General features: G+C 48.0%; 1 protein-coding gene across 1 annotated transcript in view; it reads left to right on the forward strand.

Annotated features, from left to right (window-relative positions):
* Window positions 1–3001: 3001 nt before the first annotated feature.
* LOC130202605 (1-phosphatidylinositol 4,5-bisphosphate phosphodiesterase beta-1) overlaps window positions 3002–17636 on the forward strand; it is a 120341-nt gene continuing 105706 nt past the window's right edge. The window contains exons 1-2 of the mRNA XM_056428280.1: window positions 3002–3382; window positions 6874–6951. Coding sequence (XP_056284255.1) covers window positions 3284–3382; window positions 6874–6951 — 177 coding nt within the window. The 5' untranslated portion in view covers window positions 3002–3283. The remainder of the gene's footprint in view (window positions 3383–6873; window positions 6952–17636) is intronic.

Consider the following 17636-nt stretch of genomic DNA (forward strand, 5'->3'; position numbering starts at 1 on the left):
TGGAGTAACTTTTCCCGTGGATTATTTCAAGAGTGAGTTTTTGTTTGCGTGCTTCCCTCTGCCAAATTAAGGAGGCAGTTTTTCTTTCGTTTTCTCTGAACTTTCCGCTCCCTTGAGTTTTGAAATAAATTACGCCGTGCTTTCCCGGCTAAACAGTAACAGTCTGTTGTCGTGCAATTGGGGTCGAAGACAAATCATAACAACCTGTTTCTCATCATATGTTCATCATCACCTGTTCCTCATCACCTGTTCCTCATTAGATGTTCCTCATCACCTGTTCCTCATCACCTGTTCCTCATTAGATGTTCCTCATCACCTGTTCCTCATCATCTGTTCCTCATCACCTGTTTCTCATCACCTGTTCCTCATTAGATGTTCCTCATCACCTGTTCCTCATTACCTGTTCATCATCACCTGTTCCTCATTAGATGTTCCTCATCACCTGTTCCTCATTACCTTTTCTCATCACCTGTTCCTCATTAGATGTTCCTCATCACCTGTTCCTCATCACCTGTTTCCCATCACCTTTTCTCATCATCACCTGTTCATCATCGCCTGTTCATCATCACCTGTTGCCCATCACCTTTTCTCATCACCTGTTCCTCATTAGATGTTCCTCATCACCTGTTCTTTGTGTTTCTTTTCATGCTTTTTGTTGGCAATCTATATTAAATTGATTCAAGTATCAGAATTAAAAGTTTTAAAAACTGAATATTTCACTTAAGGTCAAAATTGAAATCTGTGTTTTTGTAAACCACTCTATAATAACCAGTGGTGTATCGTAACGAAGTAGAAGTACTTCGTTACTTTACTTAAGTAGTTTTTTTGGGTATCTGTACTTTATTTTACTACTTATATTTCTGTTTACTTTTACTTTTACTTCACTACATTTTGCAATGAAAACTTGTACTTTTACTCCGATACATTTCCCCTGAAACAGTATCGTTACTCGTTACTACGGAAGAAAATAATCATGAGACGAACATCGGGGACTGTTGTGGAACACACCGCAGCGCACCTGAACGCAGCACGAACACGCAGGTTGGGGATCAGTGGTCCTTGCCGCGTGTTTTCTCTTCTCAGTGATGCCCAGGATCCTTACTGTAGGTCTTTGTCTTTGTGCTGTGGCAGATTTTTGGAGCGAACTGGAACCTCAGAGCTGATAAGAGGAATGAGGAAAGTCTGAAGCACGGAGACAATGACTCATTCCTGGTATTAGAAAAACATCATTCTCCACGAAGCTGTGACGGTGTGTGTTTGGTGGTTTTTTTTGTTCTCACTTCAAACAAGTGGTTTGACTTTGGAGTTCTGTCTTCAGAAAATAATGTCTTAAAGGTTATTTTGTGTGTGTCTTCTCTCTCTCTCTTTCTCTATCTCTCTCTCTCTCTCTATGACTGTGTCCAGGGCCCGGTCCCGACCTGTCACGGTTCATCACTCAACGACCGGAGGCAAACTCAAACAAACCACCGTCACGTCTGACATGAAAAGTGCCAGTCGGACTTTGACGGGTTTGAATAGTGACACGTCTACGGGCCGGTCAGAGACCGACCAGAGACCAGCTAAAGACCGGCTAGAGACAGACCAGAGACCGGCTAGAGACCAGCTAAAGACCGGCTAGAGACCAGCAAAAGACCGGCTAGAGACCAGCTAGAGACCGGCTAGAGACCGACTAGAGACCAGCTAAAGACCGGCTAGAGACCAGCCAAAGACCGACTAGAGACCGACTAGAGACCAGCTAAAGACCGGCAAGAGACCGGCTAGAGACAGACCAGAGACCGGCTAGAGACCAGCTAGAGATCGACCAGAGACCAGCTAGAGACCGGCTAGAGACCAGCTAAAGACCGGCAAGAGACCGACCAGAGACCAGCTAGAGACCGGCTAGAGACCGGTCAGAGACCAACCAGAGACCAGCTAAAGACCGGCCAGAGACCGACTAGAGACCAGCTAGAGACCAGCTAAAGACCAACCAGAGACCAACCAGAGACCAATCAGAGACCAACCAGAGACCAATCAGAGACCAATCAGAGACCAACCAGAGATTGTCCGGTCACCGGCGAGAGACCAACCAGAAATCGACCGGAGCCCGGCCGACAGATGGTGGCGGGGAGACTGGCATGTAGTGTGGAGTAAACAATGTGGGCGGTACAAAGCCCAGAGGAGCTCTATGATTTATTTAATAACAACGTTTTTTTTATTCCCATCGGCCGACGCGCTCTCGACTCACAGAAGGCTGACGGAGTTTATCCTGCCGACGTAATAAGGCCGACTCAGACATGTGTGGGCACGGAGGAACCAATCAGCCTCCGTGCTGCTGATGGGTCGGGACTGATTTATGAAATTAAAGAAGCACCTGCCAATACGCCGTGATGAATAATACATCGTATTTGCCTTTTTGATGAGGATGGATAGATTACATTTACATGATGCCGGGAGCACAGCCAGGGTTTTGGAAACATTAGGGTGGTGCATGCACATTATGTTTTTACGACCTCAGATCTGTGCCTAATACACGCTATGATCCATAATGAGTGGGCTGGAATCTCTAAATGGTATCCTAATGCATCATGTTTTGCCTACAGCTGTCAAATATATAATGTTGAGTCAAAAGAAATATCAGAATGGGCCTTAAAATCCCATCACCGGAACATGGGGGCCCAATGGACCAATCACAATGAGCCTTTCTGCAGAGCCGATCACGAGGTCCATGTGAGCGGAGCACCCAAACGCGACGTGACGTAACCACACACCACTGTTGCATGCACCATGTGTCACTTCGAGGTTGTTGTTGTTGTTGCCTCAAAGCTTTGGGGCCAACTTACTGTTGTCATCTTGCCTCGAACGCACGGTGGCGCTAGATCACTTCAAGCATGGATCCCGTCCCCGCGTTGACTTGTTCAACGTGAAACTCATTCTCTCCTCTCTCTCTCTCTCTCTCCCTCCCTCTCTCCCTCTCTTCCTCCCTCTCTCCCCCCGGACTATGTGTTCGCCGCATGCGGCTCAGTCAGTGAGTGGCCCCGGTCCGCTGCGCCTGCGTCCTCCTCCACAGCTCTCCAAAAGCCGAGGACGCGCCACCGCCGTCAATGCGGGCATGACAGACTGGCTGCAGTGTAGTGGGCTTCCGTCAGCCTGCTTTTAAGCAGATCACACACACACACACACACACACACACACAAAAAGAAGAGGAACAGAAGAAGAAAAGGAAGAAGGAGAGAGCAGAAGAGAGCGCACAGTGACTCATTTCCAGCGCTGCCGCGCGTCGACAGCAGCAGCAGCCGCCGAGTCAATGGCAGGGGCACAGCCGGGAGTCCACGCGCTGCAGCTCGAGCCCGTGTCCGTGCCCGAGAGCCTGAGACGCGGCAACACGTTTTTGAAATGGGATGATGTAAGTAACGTCTTTCTATCGTATCACCCCAGTGTGTGTGTGTGTGTGTGTGTGTTTGTGTTTGTGTTTGTGTGTGTGCGCGCGTCTGCCGCTCATGCGGCGGCGGACCAGCGCAGAGGACGCCGCGCCGCAGTGGTCTCGCGGGTTCGTGGTCGAAAGAAACGCGCGCGGTGTGTCCCGACGAGTGCTTTGTTTACATTTCCTGAATATGTGCGCGTGTGTGTGTGCACGTGTGTGCACGCGCGCGCGTAAGAGAGATAGGAGAGAGGGTGCTTGTGCGTGAGAGCGCGCTGCTCAAAGGTTGAATATATGAAATATGAATCACGCCCCCCCCCCCCCCCTTCACTGGAAAGGTTTTTTTAAATGTTTTTTATCAATGAGTTATAAATAACGGGCTCAACAGAGAGTAACCAGCGGTTAAGAGTTTGAATAACGGATCTTGTTGTTGTTGTTGTTGTTCTCACCGGTCCGGCCCCACACTGGCCGTCTAGACGAAGTGAAATGACCTTGATTCAGATTGATTGCGCGCTCCCGTCGGCTCGCGGGGGCGCAACAGGAGCCTTTTCCACCGGACCGCCATGACGCACTGCACCTCCTCCACGCCGCCAGCAGCGCGTCGCGCTCAGGAGTTCAAACCTCCAGCTGTTGCACTTCAAATCGAATTCTCGAGCAATAAGTGACCTCAGTGCTTCATGGTTTATCCTCCCGACCATTTTTGTTTCGCTTTCTCTCCTGTGAAAAGGACTTCCGGTGACACTCCGAGTCCTTCCCCCTCTTATTTCCCGTCTCATTTCAACACAGCATCCCTCACGGTTCCTTCACGGTTTCTCGTCACGCTTCTTCTTCGTCTGTTAACTGCACCGTGATAGCGAAAAGTGCACAGGACGGAGAAAAAAAAGCTCACGAAAATATCACCGACCCATCCGTGCGGCCGGGCGCTCGGACTTCAGGCGTCACTTAACCTGCGCTGCGTTTGGCACATGTGACATGATTTAAAATAACCCTCGTTCCCAGAGCTCAAGCGGTGCAGGAGCGGCCCAGATGGCGTTATAAGAGTGTGAGTTGCAGATGGAAAACCTCCACCTCCGCTCCACCGCCGCTCCACCTGTCAATCATCAATCTTCAAGCACAGATCGGAGAACCAGAGTGTTTCAGTATAATGAACTCTCTGCTTGGCATGTTTTGGGAAAGGGGGATGGGGATGGGGGTGTCTGTTTACCCCCAAACGGCCATGTTTGGGTACCGTTCCTGATGTGCATGTGGGCCCGTGTCCAGAACCGAATGCCCAGCACCACCACCAGCACCAGCAGCACCAGCACCAGCACCACCAGGCCTTCTTCTTCCCTGTGGAAACACTCGTGGTGAGAACACAGATACCGGCGGCTGCTCTCCTTCCTGCCTCGGTGGAAAGAATCACACCGGGGCGCACCGGGAGAGATACCGCTTTAATACACCGTCCAGCGAGGAACGGGTTGAATTCAATCTCTCAACTCTCATCGCGGCCTCGGTCGCCGGACAGAACGCCGAACGGGCAAAAAACAACAACAACTACGTCCAATTCTGGGTTTTTTGTTTGCTTCAGTAAAAAAAAGATTGATTTTTTTTTCTTCTTCTTTTTAAATCTCATGCGCTCTGGAGGCAGACAACGTGTTGGAGTTTTGTTTACTGTGTGTGTGTGTGTGGCATACTGTGCTGTCAGCTCCAGACACTCCGGCTCGCTCCGCCGGTTCCTCTTGAAACAGAATGGAGGAGCAATCAGAAGAAAAAAAACCTCTCCAAATGTTTTGGCTCAGATAACTCCCTCACACACACACACACACACACACACACACACACACACACACACACACACACACAGCCGCAGACAGCTCCACTTAAAACATGGCTTTCCCTAACTTCGTAAAAATAAGGAATACAACTAGTGAATACAGCGGTATGAATATAATAATATATAATATAATATCTAAATAATTGGTAAACCCGACCCAGCTGTTAGAGGTATCATCATCAGTCACTTCAAACGGCTCATTTGGCACCAATGGGGGGGGGGGGGGGGTCCATTTTTTCTTTTTCGTCTGACAGATCGCCCGACCGTAAAAGACTCGGTACCCTGGTGCCGGTCACTCTCCTCTTAATTCATCCCGAAGCCGCCGGACGCCATTAGTGACTCACCCTCGCCGCTCCGGAGGTCTGTAATCCAGAGTCGTTATGAGTGTTGTTGTTGTTTTTCTTTTTCTTTCTTCCACTTTTAAATGTGCCGGAACCCCCGAGAGAGAAATCCTCCCGCTAAGAGTCCATCGTGAGTTAATGTGCCGGCCGTGGTGGTGAGTTAAAGGACATTAGGAAAGAAAAGCTCTCTGACACCGCGGAGCGTCCACTGCCCCCCCCCCCCCCCCCAGAAGACGATATCCAACTCATTATCATTTAATAACGGTTCCCCGAGAGCAAGTGATGCCGCCACCGGGCGGAGAGTGAGATTAATGGAGGGACGGATCGTAACCGGAGGTTTCTTTGGCGCTGCGGTCGGTTTCCGAGACGCCGTCGACGGGAACGCCGCGACCGAGAAGAGAGGCCCTGTTTCTTTTGTTCTTGGCCTCGAGGGGGAGGAAGGGGGGGGGGGGGCTGTGAGTCCTAGGGGAGGTTCTGCCGACCGCGCCAACGGAACCGAGTCCACGGCAAACATGGCCGCCGCCGCCAACTCTCCCCATGCCGCTCCGACATCTTCTTCTTCTTTTTCTTTTTCTTCTTCACCTTCTTCCCCTTCTTCTTCCTTCTAATCGTCCGCTGCACATTTTCCCGCCGCACTCTGGCCCCCATTGCAACCCTTTTCACATCCTCCACTGTGCCAGACGCACAGGGTCAAGCCTTGTGTGTGTGTGTGTGTGTGTGTCCCCCCCCCCCCCCCGTGAACATCATTAGAAGAAGACGACTTTGAAGAATCCTTCGCTCTGTCCAGCCAACGCGGTTCCCCGTCTCTCTGATCTCACGGCGGCGGCTGATTGAGGAGGACAATAAACTACTGTTGTGCTGGACCCAGGCTGTGGACACACACACGCACACACACACACACACACACACACACACACACACACAGGCACACACACACACACACAGGCACACATGCACGAAAGAAGAATGGCTCTTTCTTTTTATAGAAGCACCCAATAATATCTGGCGTTGCCATGTTTGCCTCAGGGTCAATGTGCTTGTGTGTGTGTGTGTGTGTGTGTGTGTGTGTGTGTGTGTGTGTGTGTGTGTGTGTGTGTGTGTGTGTGTGTGTGTGTGTGTGTGTGTGTGTGTGTGTGTGTGTGTGTCCACGTGTCCACAGCCGTGTGGCAACTGTGGGAAAGCATTTGTCTGTTACATGAGGGGAGAAATGGGAACATCAGGTGTGAAGAAACCTGAAGTTCATGATTGCAGGTGTCACAAATTAACACGCACACACACACACACACACATTGACGCCAGATGTTTTGTTTTTCTCTCTCCAGGATTCCACCACCGTGACCCCGGTGACTCTGACGGTCGACCCCAACGGTTACTTCCTGTACTGGACCGACCAGAACAAGGTGAGACTCGACTCGGCGGTCTTTGAACGCCTCTTTGCGGTCTTTGAACGCCTCTTGGGGCTCTTAAACTTCTTCTTTTTAACTCGAAGATGAAACAACCATTTTTTTCTTCCATCGCAGTTTTGGAAGCGTTAAACATCGTTGCGGGGGGAAAAAAGAGCTAAAAGAATGAGGCAGTTTTAAGGAAGTTTCCGCGATGCATACATTCTCTGGGGGGGAGGAGCCAAAAGCCCCTACTCAATTTATGTTAGAGGCGTTGGCGTTGCTCTGACACGCTGCTCTGCATTGCGTTGCTCTGCATTGCGTTGCTCTGCATTGCGTTGCTCTGACATGTTGCACCATCTCACGTGCGTAACCACGGCAACAGCATTCAAAGTCCGCGCCGACCGCAGAACGACGCCCGTTGGAGTCGGAGCGCGTCTTCCGCTCGGCTTGTCCACTTGTCGTGTTTTTTCTTCTTTTTTTTCTCGCCCAGCTTTCATTCATAATCTCAGGAACACACACATACCTACACACACACACACACACACACACACAGATGGATATCTGAACCGCTGCACCTGCGGTGCTCAACTTGACACCTGTGAGAATATTCCATCGAGAGCATTGTGTGTGTGTGTGTGTGTGTGTGTTTTATTATTCTTTTTCCTGCCCAGTTCTGCTTCTAGAAGCCTCTCCGCCGCTCACCGGGGACGCCAGACGCTACCTCCTCTCTCCCTCTTCCTCTCTCTCTCTCCCTCTCTCTCTCTCTCTCTCTCTCTCTCTCTCTCTCTCTCCCCGTCTTAAAAACCTTGAAAGAGTGAGAAACCCTCCGTCGGTCACGGCGTCGTTGTGTGTTTTACGACCTGTTTGTGTGTATCGGCGAAGGGAGAAAAGAAAAGGAGGTCTTGAGTGTTCCACTTCTCCTTTAGTAAGGAAAGGAAAGAGTCTCTAGTGAACCATTAACCTCCTCAGCTCCTCAGCTCCTCAACTCCTCAGCTCCTCACCTCCTCAGCTCACGACAATAATTGACCAAAGTTAACGGACTTCAGACCCGGGCAGAGAGACGGATAAGACTCTTCATCACAGCAGCAGACTCTTCATCACGAGCAGCAGACTCTTCATCACAGCAGCAGACTCTTCATCACGAGCAGCAGACTCTTCATCACAGCAGCAGACTCTTCATCACGAGCAGCAGACTCTTCATCACGAGCAGCAGACTCTTCATCACGAGCAGCAGACTCTTCATCACAGCAGCAGACTCTTCATCACAGCAGCAGACTCTTCATCACGAGCAGCAGACTCTTCATCACGAGCAGCAGACTCTTCATCACAGCAGCAGACTCTTCATCACGAGCAGCAGACTCTTCATCACAGCAGCAGACTCTTCATCACGAGCAGCAGACTCTTCATCACAGCAGCAGACTCTTCATCACAAGCAGCAGACTCTTCATCACGAGGAGCATACTCTTCATCACAGCAGCAGACTCTTCATCACAGCAGCAGACTCTTCATCACGAGCAGCAGACTCTTCATCACAGCAGCAGACTCTTCATCACGAGCAGCAGACTCTTCATCACGAGCAGCAGACTCTTCATCACGAGCAGCAGACTCTTCATCACAAGCAGCAGACTCTTCATCACGAGTAGCAGACTCTTCATCACGAGGAGCAGACTCTTCATCACAGCAGCAGACTCTGTGATCCTTTGATGCTTTTCATGCAGACGTTTGTTCCTCCGCCGGGGGAATGGAAACCATCGCCACGCTGCAACGCACCTTCCTCACCCTCTTCACCTTCCTCATCTTCCTCACCCTCCTGACCTTCCAAACCCTCGTCACCCTCCTCATCTTCCTCACCTTCCTTACCCTCCAAACCCTCGTCACCTTCCTCACCCTCCTCACCTTCCTCACCTTCCTCGCTCCTCGCTCCTCGACGGCGTCCCACATCTGCCCAGCAGACCGATGGAAACAGACTGGGAACGCCGCCGCGTCCAGTCACTGTGTGTGTGTGTGTGTGTGTGTGTGTGCGTGTATGTGTGTGTGTGTGTGTGTGTGAGAGAGAGACCCCTGATGCCTGATGGCCCGCAGAGTAAAAGCATTCCTCGGATTCCTCCGGAGCGCCAACAGGACGGCGCTCGGTGGCCATCGCTCTCTCCTCCACTCTCTGCTCCCCGTGGAGAGCGTCACCGCTCGCCGTCAGGTCTGTGAACCGGGACTCACACTTTACATTTCATTTAGCAAAGTGACTCACAGATATGTTACATTTGAACACCGCAGACGCAGCTACAGCGAGCAATTCAGAGTTAAGTGTCTTGCTCAAGGACTAGGGCGGGAATTGAACCACTAACCCCCTGATTGGAAGACAGCCCTGCTAACCACTGACCCACATTTGATACAAAAAATGCTGTTTATTTTAATAATATTCATGATGGGGATCTGATTTCGCTCTAAACTCGACATTGACTTTAATGCCGATGACCTTTTGACCTTTGGTGTGACCCAATGATTTAAAAAAGGACAGATTAAAAAGTGCAGCAAATCAACCATCGATAGATACATCGTCCCGGTCCCGTTAATGCGAGCCGGAGGTTGAAGGTGTCACCACGGTCACACACACACACAGGACCAGCTGGCAACGGCAAACAACTCAACTTTATGAAATTTGAGGATGCTCAAAAAGAAGAAAAAACGTCGAGCGGAGGCTCTGACGTTAATGTGCCGGGACATTGTCCAAGAGCACGAATAAACAATGGGCATTGTCTGAGCTGTCTGTCGACGGTGGGATTAGCTGAGCGCTGTGGATTCTAGAAGGACTCGTTTTTTAGGCCTTTATAATGCAGACTTGAGACCCCCGTGTGTGTGTGTGTGTGTGTGTGTGTGTGTGTGTGTGTGTGTGTGTGTGTGTGTGTGTGTGTGTGTGTGTGTGTGTGTGTGTGTGTGTGTGTGTGTGTGTGTGTGTGTGTGTGTGTGTGTGTGTGTGTGTGTGTGTGTGTGTGAAACACTGAGACCGGAGATGGATGGGAGGACATTTTTCCTGCTAATCCCGAAGTCCCGTCTCTTTGTGTCGTCCAGCTGTGGATTCCGGTCGCGTTTTGAACGCGGCCGGAGAGCCAGAGGGTCGCGCTCACAGCCGCGAAGACTCGACGTCAGATGTGTTTAGCCGTGTTGTTCTTCCGCCTTCTCCTTCCCGATGACTCACGCCTCTGATTTCACATCCGCGCCTTTTGGGTTGCGGTCACACTCAGTCGAACCTCCGCTTCAGACGCGTAGTATTCTGGGGGGGTTGCAAAGGTAACATCTTGAGACTCAGATTCAGAGATAAGCTCCGTTCGATTCCTCGTGGACGCTCGCCAAGACGGGAGTCTGAGCGACGGCGCTCACAGATACGTCGATGCGGCCCGTGGCGGTTTCGAGGGCGTTGCGCAATCGCTCTCCCTTTCCCCGCCGCGGTTAGAAACCAGCAGGTGCAAAGCGTGTGGATGACTCTGCGCCGCTGTGTAAACTGCTGCCGTCATAACTCCCCCCGTGTTTGTACGTGTTTGGTTCAGAGTCCACAATGGCTGTCTTTCGGCACGCTGTCTCCTTCACCTTGAAAGAGTGGCTGTTTTGTACACACACACACACACACACACACACACACACACACACTCACACTCACTCACAGACGGGAACGTGTTCAAACTCAGCTGTGAAATCAACGCCGGGCCGTGACCTTTTTATCTGTCGGCATTCTCCGACATGGGAAGTGCATTAACTTTCCGACGGAAAAAAACTGGGAAAGTCATGGAATTTTTTGAAGCTTTTTTTCAGGCCTGGAAAATTCATGAAAAAAAAGAAATTCCCCAAAGTTTTTGAAAAGTCATGAAAATGTTGATATATATATATTTATTTTTTCTTTATTTGATATTAATTTTCTGATTCATTTGATATTAATTTAGGATAGGAATATATAAGCATATTTTGCTTATACCTTTTCAGTCTTTCTGTTTTGTATATTATATAGAATAATATTGTATTGTATTTGATTTGATTGACTGAATAAAATACACAACAACTTGCAGCGCGTAAAAAATTATGAAAGAATATAAAATATTTAAAACTCAGCGTAAATGCAACATATGAATATAAATATATTTATGCATACACACATACATACAGACATACTTCCACATACATCTTCCATATAAATACGTTTTTAGAATTGATTTATAAATAATTCCCTTGAAAATCAAAAAGGAGTAAGTGAACGCACCGTAACCTGAGAAGACCTAAATGTTTATTCTTTTAATCTAAACTATTGTCTCTCATTCCTTTGTGTCATTTAAAGTTATATACTGTATGTTTGGGATTCTCATTGTTAGTTTAAATACAAAATGTTCTCACTTTTTCACTTATACACCGAGATAAAAAAAAAAATGTTGGTCATGGAAATTTGGTTTAAAATCCTGGACACCCATTGGTCAACATGTGGATGACCCCTGACCATGTCATACATGTTGGAGGGAGGTCACTCTAGTGTCACGGTGACATGACACCTGTCCAATAACAACCCCCGGCCAGGTGAGCTGCTTCCCCCTGACCCGAGGGGAAGTACAGCACACCCTCGTAAATATACTTCCTTTAAAACGCTGTTCACAGTTTTCACAACAACACGTCCACTTTTCTTTGCAACAGTGACTTTGTAATGGGCGATTACACGGCTTTTGTCAAATTGTGACGGATTATCGAATTTGCACAGCTTGTCAGCTTCTATTTCCAGAAAAATGTCCGTTTGGCTTCTACTCACGAGTGAAATCAGCTCGGGAACGAGGCGGAAACCGCTCGTCGCCGAGCTGCTGGACGCACGCCGACAAGTCGCCGCTTCCGCCCTCGCGCGACGCTCCGTAAAACCGGGTCGCGGGGGTCACGGCGGCCACAGAGCAGCTCATTTGACCACATTTACATCCATGCAAATGTGTGCGTGTACCCGCATGCGCCCATTCACGCGCCGACATTCCTGCCGCGTCCAATCGGGAACAGGTGCATCTTTTTTTTAAATCGTAGGGTTAAAAATAGTTTTGTATGCTCGGGGGTTTTTGTTGAGGGGGGGGGGGGGGAGGAGCCATGTCCACACCGAGAGGTGGACGGACTCCGTCGAAATTAACGGCCTTTTGGTTTAGTTGCCATGCGACGGCACACACAGACACACACACACACACACACACACACCAATATACACACACACACACACAGCGATGTCCGGAGGCGAGAGGCAGTTCAACCGCCGTGCGTGTGGCTCATTTCTGAATTGAAATAATCCAGAAGCATGAATAAGTACGTCTGTTTTTGGGATCATCTGAAACCAAACACACACACACACACACACACACACACGCGCGGCCTCTCCACTCTGTCGTATAGCAAAGTTCACACATCTGTTTCTCCCGACGCAGCAATTCTCTGTGATTACCGAGACTGCTGCTCCTCGGCCTCCGTCAGCACTCTGTGGCGGTGAGAGACGGGGGAGGGGAGGGGTGAGGGGAGGGGTGAGGGGGGGGGTCATAAATCTGCAGCCAATCGACTGGAAGTGAATTGTGACCCTTTGCCAAGTTATAGCCCAGAGGCCCAGAGGCCCTTCATCACCAGAGCCAACGGAGAGAAGCGAAGGCAGAGAGAACGCTCATGATGAAGACCTTCATGATGAAGACGCTCATGATGAAGACCTTCATGATGAAGACGCTCATGATGAAGACCTTCATCATGAAGACGCTCATTATGAAGACCCTCATGATGAAGATGCTCATGATGAAGACCTTCATCATGAAGACGCTCATTCTGAAGACCTTCATGATGAAGACGTTTATGATGAAGACAAAATGCTCATGATGAAGACAAGACGTTCATGATGAAGACGCTCATGATGAAGATGCTCATGATGAAGATGCTCATGATGAAGACGTTTATGATGAAGACGCTCATGATGAAGAACTTCATGATGAAGACAAGACGTTCACGATGAAGACGTTCACGATGAAGACGCTCATGATGAAGACGTTTATGATGAAGACACTCATGATGAAGACAAGACGCTCATGATGAAGACGCTCATGATGAAGATGCTCATGATGAAGACGTTTATGATGAAGACAAGACGCTCATGATGAAGACGCTCATGATGAAGACGCTCATAATGAAGACGTTTATGATGAAGACGCTCATGATGAAGACGCTCATGATGAAGAACTTCATGATGAAGACCCACATGATGAAGACGCTCATGATGAAGACGCTCATGATGAAGACCCTCATGATGAAGACCTTCATGATAAAGACAAGACGTTCATGATGAAGACGCTCATGATGAAGACGCTCATCATGAAGACGTTTATGATGAAGACGCTCATGATGAAGACGCTCATGATGAAGAACTTCATGATGAAGACGCTCATGATCTCAAAGGAGGTGAAGAAGACGAGCGATATAGACCAATGGGGGGAAAAAGTGACCAAACCTGCCACGGTATTTACACCACGGGGTGTTTGTACTCTGAGCGCCGCGTCGTTGCTATAGTACCCGAGGAAAACAGATAGCGGTCCGGTTGTCACGGCGACAATAATACCTCCTGGAAATCACTGTAATGCCACATCAGCATTTCGATGACATCATTTCTTCCGACGTCTCATTTCGATTGGCTTTCAGTTGGTCGGGGACCTCTAGCGCCAGGTGCAATAACGATGGGAGTGCAATAAACTTAACAACACTTAATTCCATTGAGCCACAATTACAGAACTTGCAACTTTCTTCTCACAGCGACACGGTATTGAATTTGGAGAAGTTACTCGGGTTTGGTTCCGTGTGCAGCTCGATGGTCATTTCAGGGACGTGTGAGTCTGAAGGCACCATCTTTTAAATTATATTGCTGAGCTTGCGGAAAGATCGGACTCGATAAGTCGTCGACGCACACGGCGCTGTAGATTTATCTCGTTGTGCCGCATGAAAGGATCGATTACGCGTCTTCAAACCGTCTTCCGATGCAACGTAGAAAACGATGATTCAATTCAATTCAATTCAGTTTATTTGTATAGCCCAATTTCACAAATTACAAATTTGTCTCGGAGTGCTTTACAATCTGTACACATAGACATCCCTGCCCCAAAACCTCACATCGGACCAGGAAAAACTCCCAAATAACCCTTCAGGGGGAAAAAAAGGGAAGAAACCTGGAGGAGAGCAACAGAGGAGGATCCCTCTCCTAGGATGGACAGATGCAATAGATGTAATGTGTACAGAAGGACAGATTTAGAGTTAAAATACATTCAATGAATATGACAGAGTGTATGAATAGTTCATAGTAGGCATATTCCACGATGGAGACCTCCACGATCCATCAGGCAGATGGCGGTGGGGAGGAGGAGTGGGCGGAGTCTCAACAGGACAGTGGCGTAGTCATGAGCAGGAATTCCACGACCCAGACGATCCATCAGGCAGATAGATCTATGCCGTCTCATAGGGTCCGATGACCCCATGAGACGTAAAGTCAAAAGGACTTCGGGAGAAAGCAGAGTTAGTAACGTGTGATTGAGAGATGAAAATTCATCCTTAAGGAGAGAAAAAGAGGAGATAGGTACTCAGTGCATCCTAAAACGTCCCCCGGCAGCTATAAGCCTATAGCAGCATATCAAGGGGCTGGACCAGGTCAAACCTGATTCAGCCCTAACTATAAGCTCTGTCAAAGAGGAAGGTCTTAAGTCTACTCTTAAACGAGGTGACTGTGTCTGCCTCCCGGACTGAAATTGGAAGCTGGTTCCATAAAAGAGGAGCTTGATAACTAAAGGCTCTGGCTCCCATTCTACTTTTTAAGACTCTAGGAACTACAAGTAGTCCCGCATTTAGTGAGCGTAGCTCTCTAGTGGGGCAATATGGTACGACAAGCTCCTTAAGATATGATGGAGCATCACCAATCAAGGCTTTGTAGGTTAAGAGAAGAATTTTAAAAGTGATTCTTGATTTTACTGGGAGCCAGTGCAGAGCAGCTAGTGCAGGAGTGATGTGATCTCTTTTCTTAGTTTTAGTGAGAACACGAGCTGCAGCATTCTGGATCAACTGGAGGGACCTAAGAGATTTATTAGAGCAGCCTGCTAATAAGGAGTTGCAGTAATCCAGTCTCAAGTAACGAACGTGAACCAATTTTTCTGCATCTTTTGAGACAAGATGTGCCTGATTTTGAAATATTACGTAGATGAAAGAATGCAGTCCTTGAGATTTGCTTTACGTGGGAGTTAAAGGACAAGTCCCGATCAAAGATAACGCCAAGATTCTTTACAGTGGTGTTGGATGCCAGGGCAATGCCGTCTACAGAATCCACATCACCAGATAATTGATCTCTGAGGTGCTCAGGGCCGATTAAAATTACTTGGTTTTGTCTGAGTTTAACATCAAGAAGTTGCAGGTCATCCATGTTTTTATGTCTTTAAGACATGCTTGAATTTTACAGAGTTGGTTGCTCTCCTCTGGTTTTATCGATAAATATAGTTGAGTGTCATCTGCATAACAATGAAAGTTTATGGAGTGTTTCCTGATAATATTGCCCAAAGGAAGCATGTATAAGGTAAATAAAATTGGTCCAAGCACAGAACCTTGTGGAACTCCGTGATTAACGTTGGTGGTTATCGAGGCGTCATCGTTTACAAATACAAACTGAGATCGATCTGATAAATAGGATTTAAACCAAATTAGTGCCGTGCCTGAAATGCCAATCGACTGCTCCAGTCTCTGTAACAGGATGTCATGGTCAATGGTGTCGAATGCAGCACTAAGGTCTAACAAGACCAGGACAGAGAGGAGTCCTTTATCTGCTGCCATTAAGAGGTCATTTGTAATTTTCATGATGGCGGTTACAGTCGCCCTCGCTACGGCAACGCTCCCGGAAGCAGCGTGGTCTCGGTTCTCCGTCAATGTCGATGCTGTAGAAACCAAAATAGTTCCACATCGGGTCGAATTGCTAAGATAAGATGTCGGGAAAAAAGAAGAAAATGGCTAAAGTTGACATCAAAAGGTCAGGCAGGGGTCATCGAGTCTTATTCATTGGTTCTCGTCAGCGTTGTCACGGCAGCACTTACATGTTATAAGTTAATAAGATGGTTTTATGATGTTGTTTGGGAACTAAATGTTTCCTAGGACAAAATGTAAAGCGACGATAACTCTTTTTTACGAGGTGGCATGAACGCAGCGTGGCTCCGAGCCGCCGACCGGGAAAAAAACAGGAGAATGTAAACCGTTGATCTGCAACGGGGGGCAGAGAAAAGACTGTGGCCTGTGCATGAGTGTAGAGTCCATGTGTGTGTGTGTGTGTGTGTGTGGCATCTCGGAAGGAATCGCTCTTCATCACCGCTGAGAGTCAAAAGCAGTAAAAAGAAGAGAGCGAGCGTTAAAAGAAGCAAAGCGTTGCCAAACTCTTGGATCAGCAGTAGGGAAGGTTTCTTTTATTTGCGCTTCAGTTGTTTTTGTTTTTCTCTTTGAATTTCCGATGAGGACTTCTTTTCCGCCACAGAGGGGAGGAAGAGGGGGGGGGGGGGACACACACACGGTTCTGTTAATTTCTCACAGGACCCGGAGAGGCAAAGATCCGGAAAGGAGTTGTTGTTGTTGTTTTTTTTGGGGGGGGGGGGGTTGTTTGGAGCGTTTTTGGCTGATTGAAGATCTCAGTTGTTGCCAACGGGCGTTCGGTGTGAACGCCGCTGAGTCTACCCGGGTAACGGAGGTGACTGGGTGACGGCAGCAGCTCCGACCGGCCGGCTCACACAAACACACACACACACACACACACACACACACACACACACACACTGATAAGCTCAACAATCACACACGGCTTGTAACTGATGTTTAGCAGCAGCACCCGCTGACGGATAACAGCCACGTCCCACAGTCATAATAACTAGTGATGCAGAGGTCGTGACAAACATACTATAGTATAGTAATAATCATATTTATTGTATCCTCTCTCTGTAGTTACTTACTTCAAATGGTCAAATGTCTTTTTTCATATGTAAAAACACACTGAGAGATAAGCTGCAATGCAACAAGCCACAGATCTGAACCTGAGCATATATATAAGAATATAAGAAGTAGTCACCGTCACCATGACGAAAACTATTTGTTTTTTCATTTTGTCCGACGCCATCTTGAATGAGACATTTCAGCTGATCAAGAAGGTTCCAAATAACTTTGATGAACCGAACGCGCCGTGAAAGAGTTGAAGCTCAATCAATGGTGATCACAAGGTAGCCACGCCCCTAAAACACCCGGCTTTCTCTTCTGTTTGACTCTAAATGGAGCATCGTTTACTGAAGAAGCCTTAAAACTAGAGATTGAGACCATAAATGTGTACAATGTTTACTGAGGGAATAAATCAAGAGAGAAGTAGAGTCATTTTCTCATCAACTTTTATAGATTCCGACTTATTTTCATAACTGGAGGAGTCGCCCCCTGCTGGCCAGTAGAGATAATGCTCAAACCGTAAACGCTGGTATGCTGTGTTCTCGTAGTTTAACACAAGTCATAAACTGGGGCTTTTATAAACAGCCTCTACTTACATTCTGCTTCATAACTCGTGAGTTTTGTTTTTTTAAACACATTATTATTTGTTGTGTGCAATTTCATGCATATCGGCTAATTAATTGTGGACTAAATGTGAAGAAGATCTTTGTGTTAAACTCTTACTTTGT

This window comes from Pseudoliparis swirei, chromosome 12 (genome assembly GCF_029220125.1).
Source record: "Pseudoliparis swirei isolate HS2019 ecotype Mariana Trench chromosome 12, NWPU_hadal_v1, whole genome shotgun sequence".
Taxonomy (NCBI): Eukaryota; Metazoa; Chordata; class Actinopteri; order Perciformes; family Liparidae; genus Pseudoliparis; species Pseudoliparis swirei.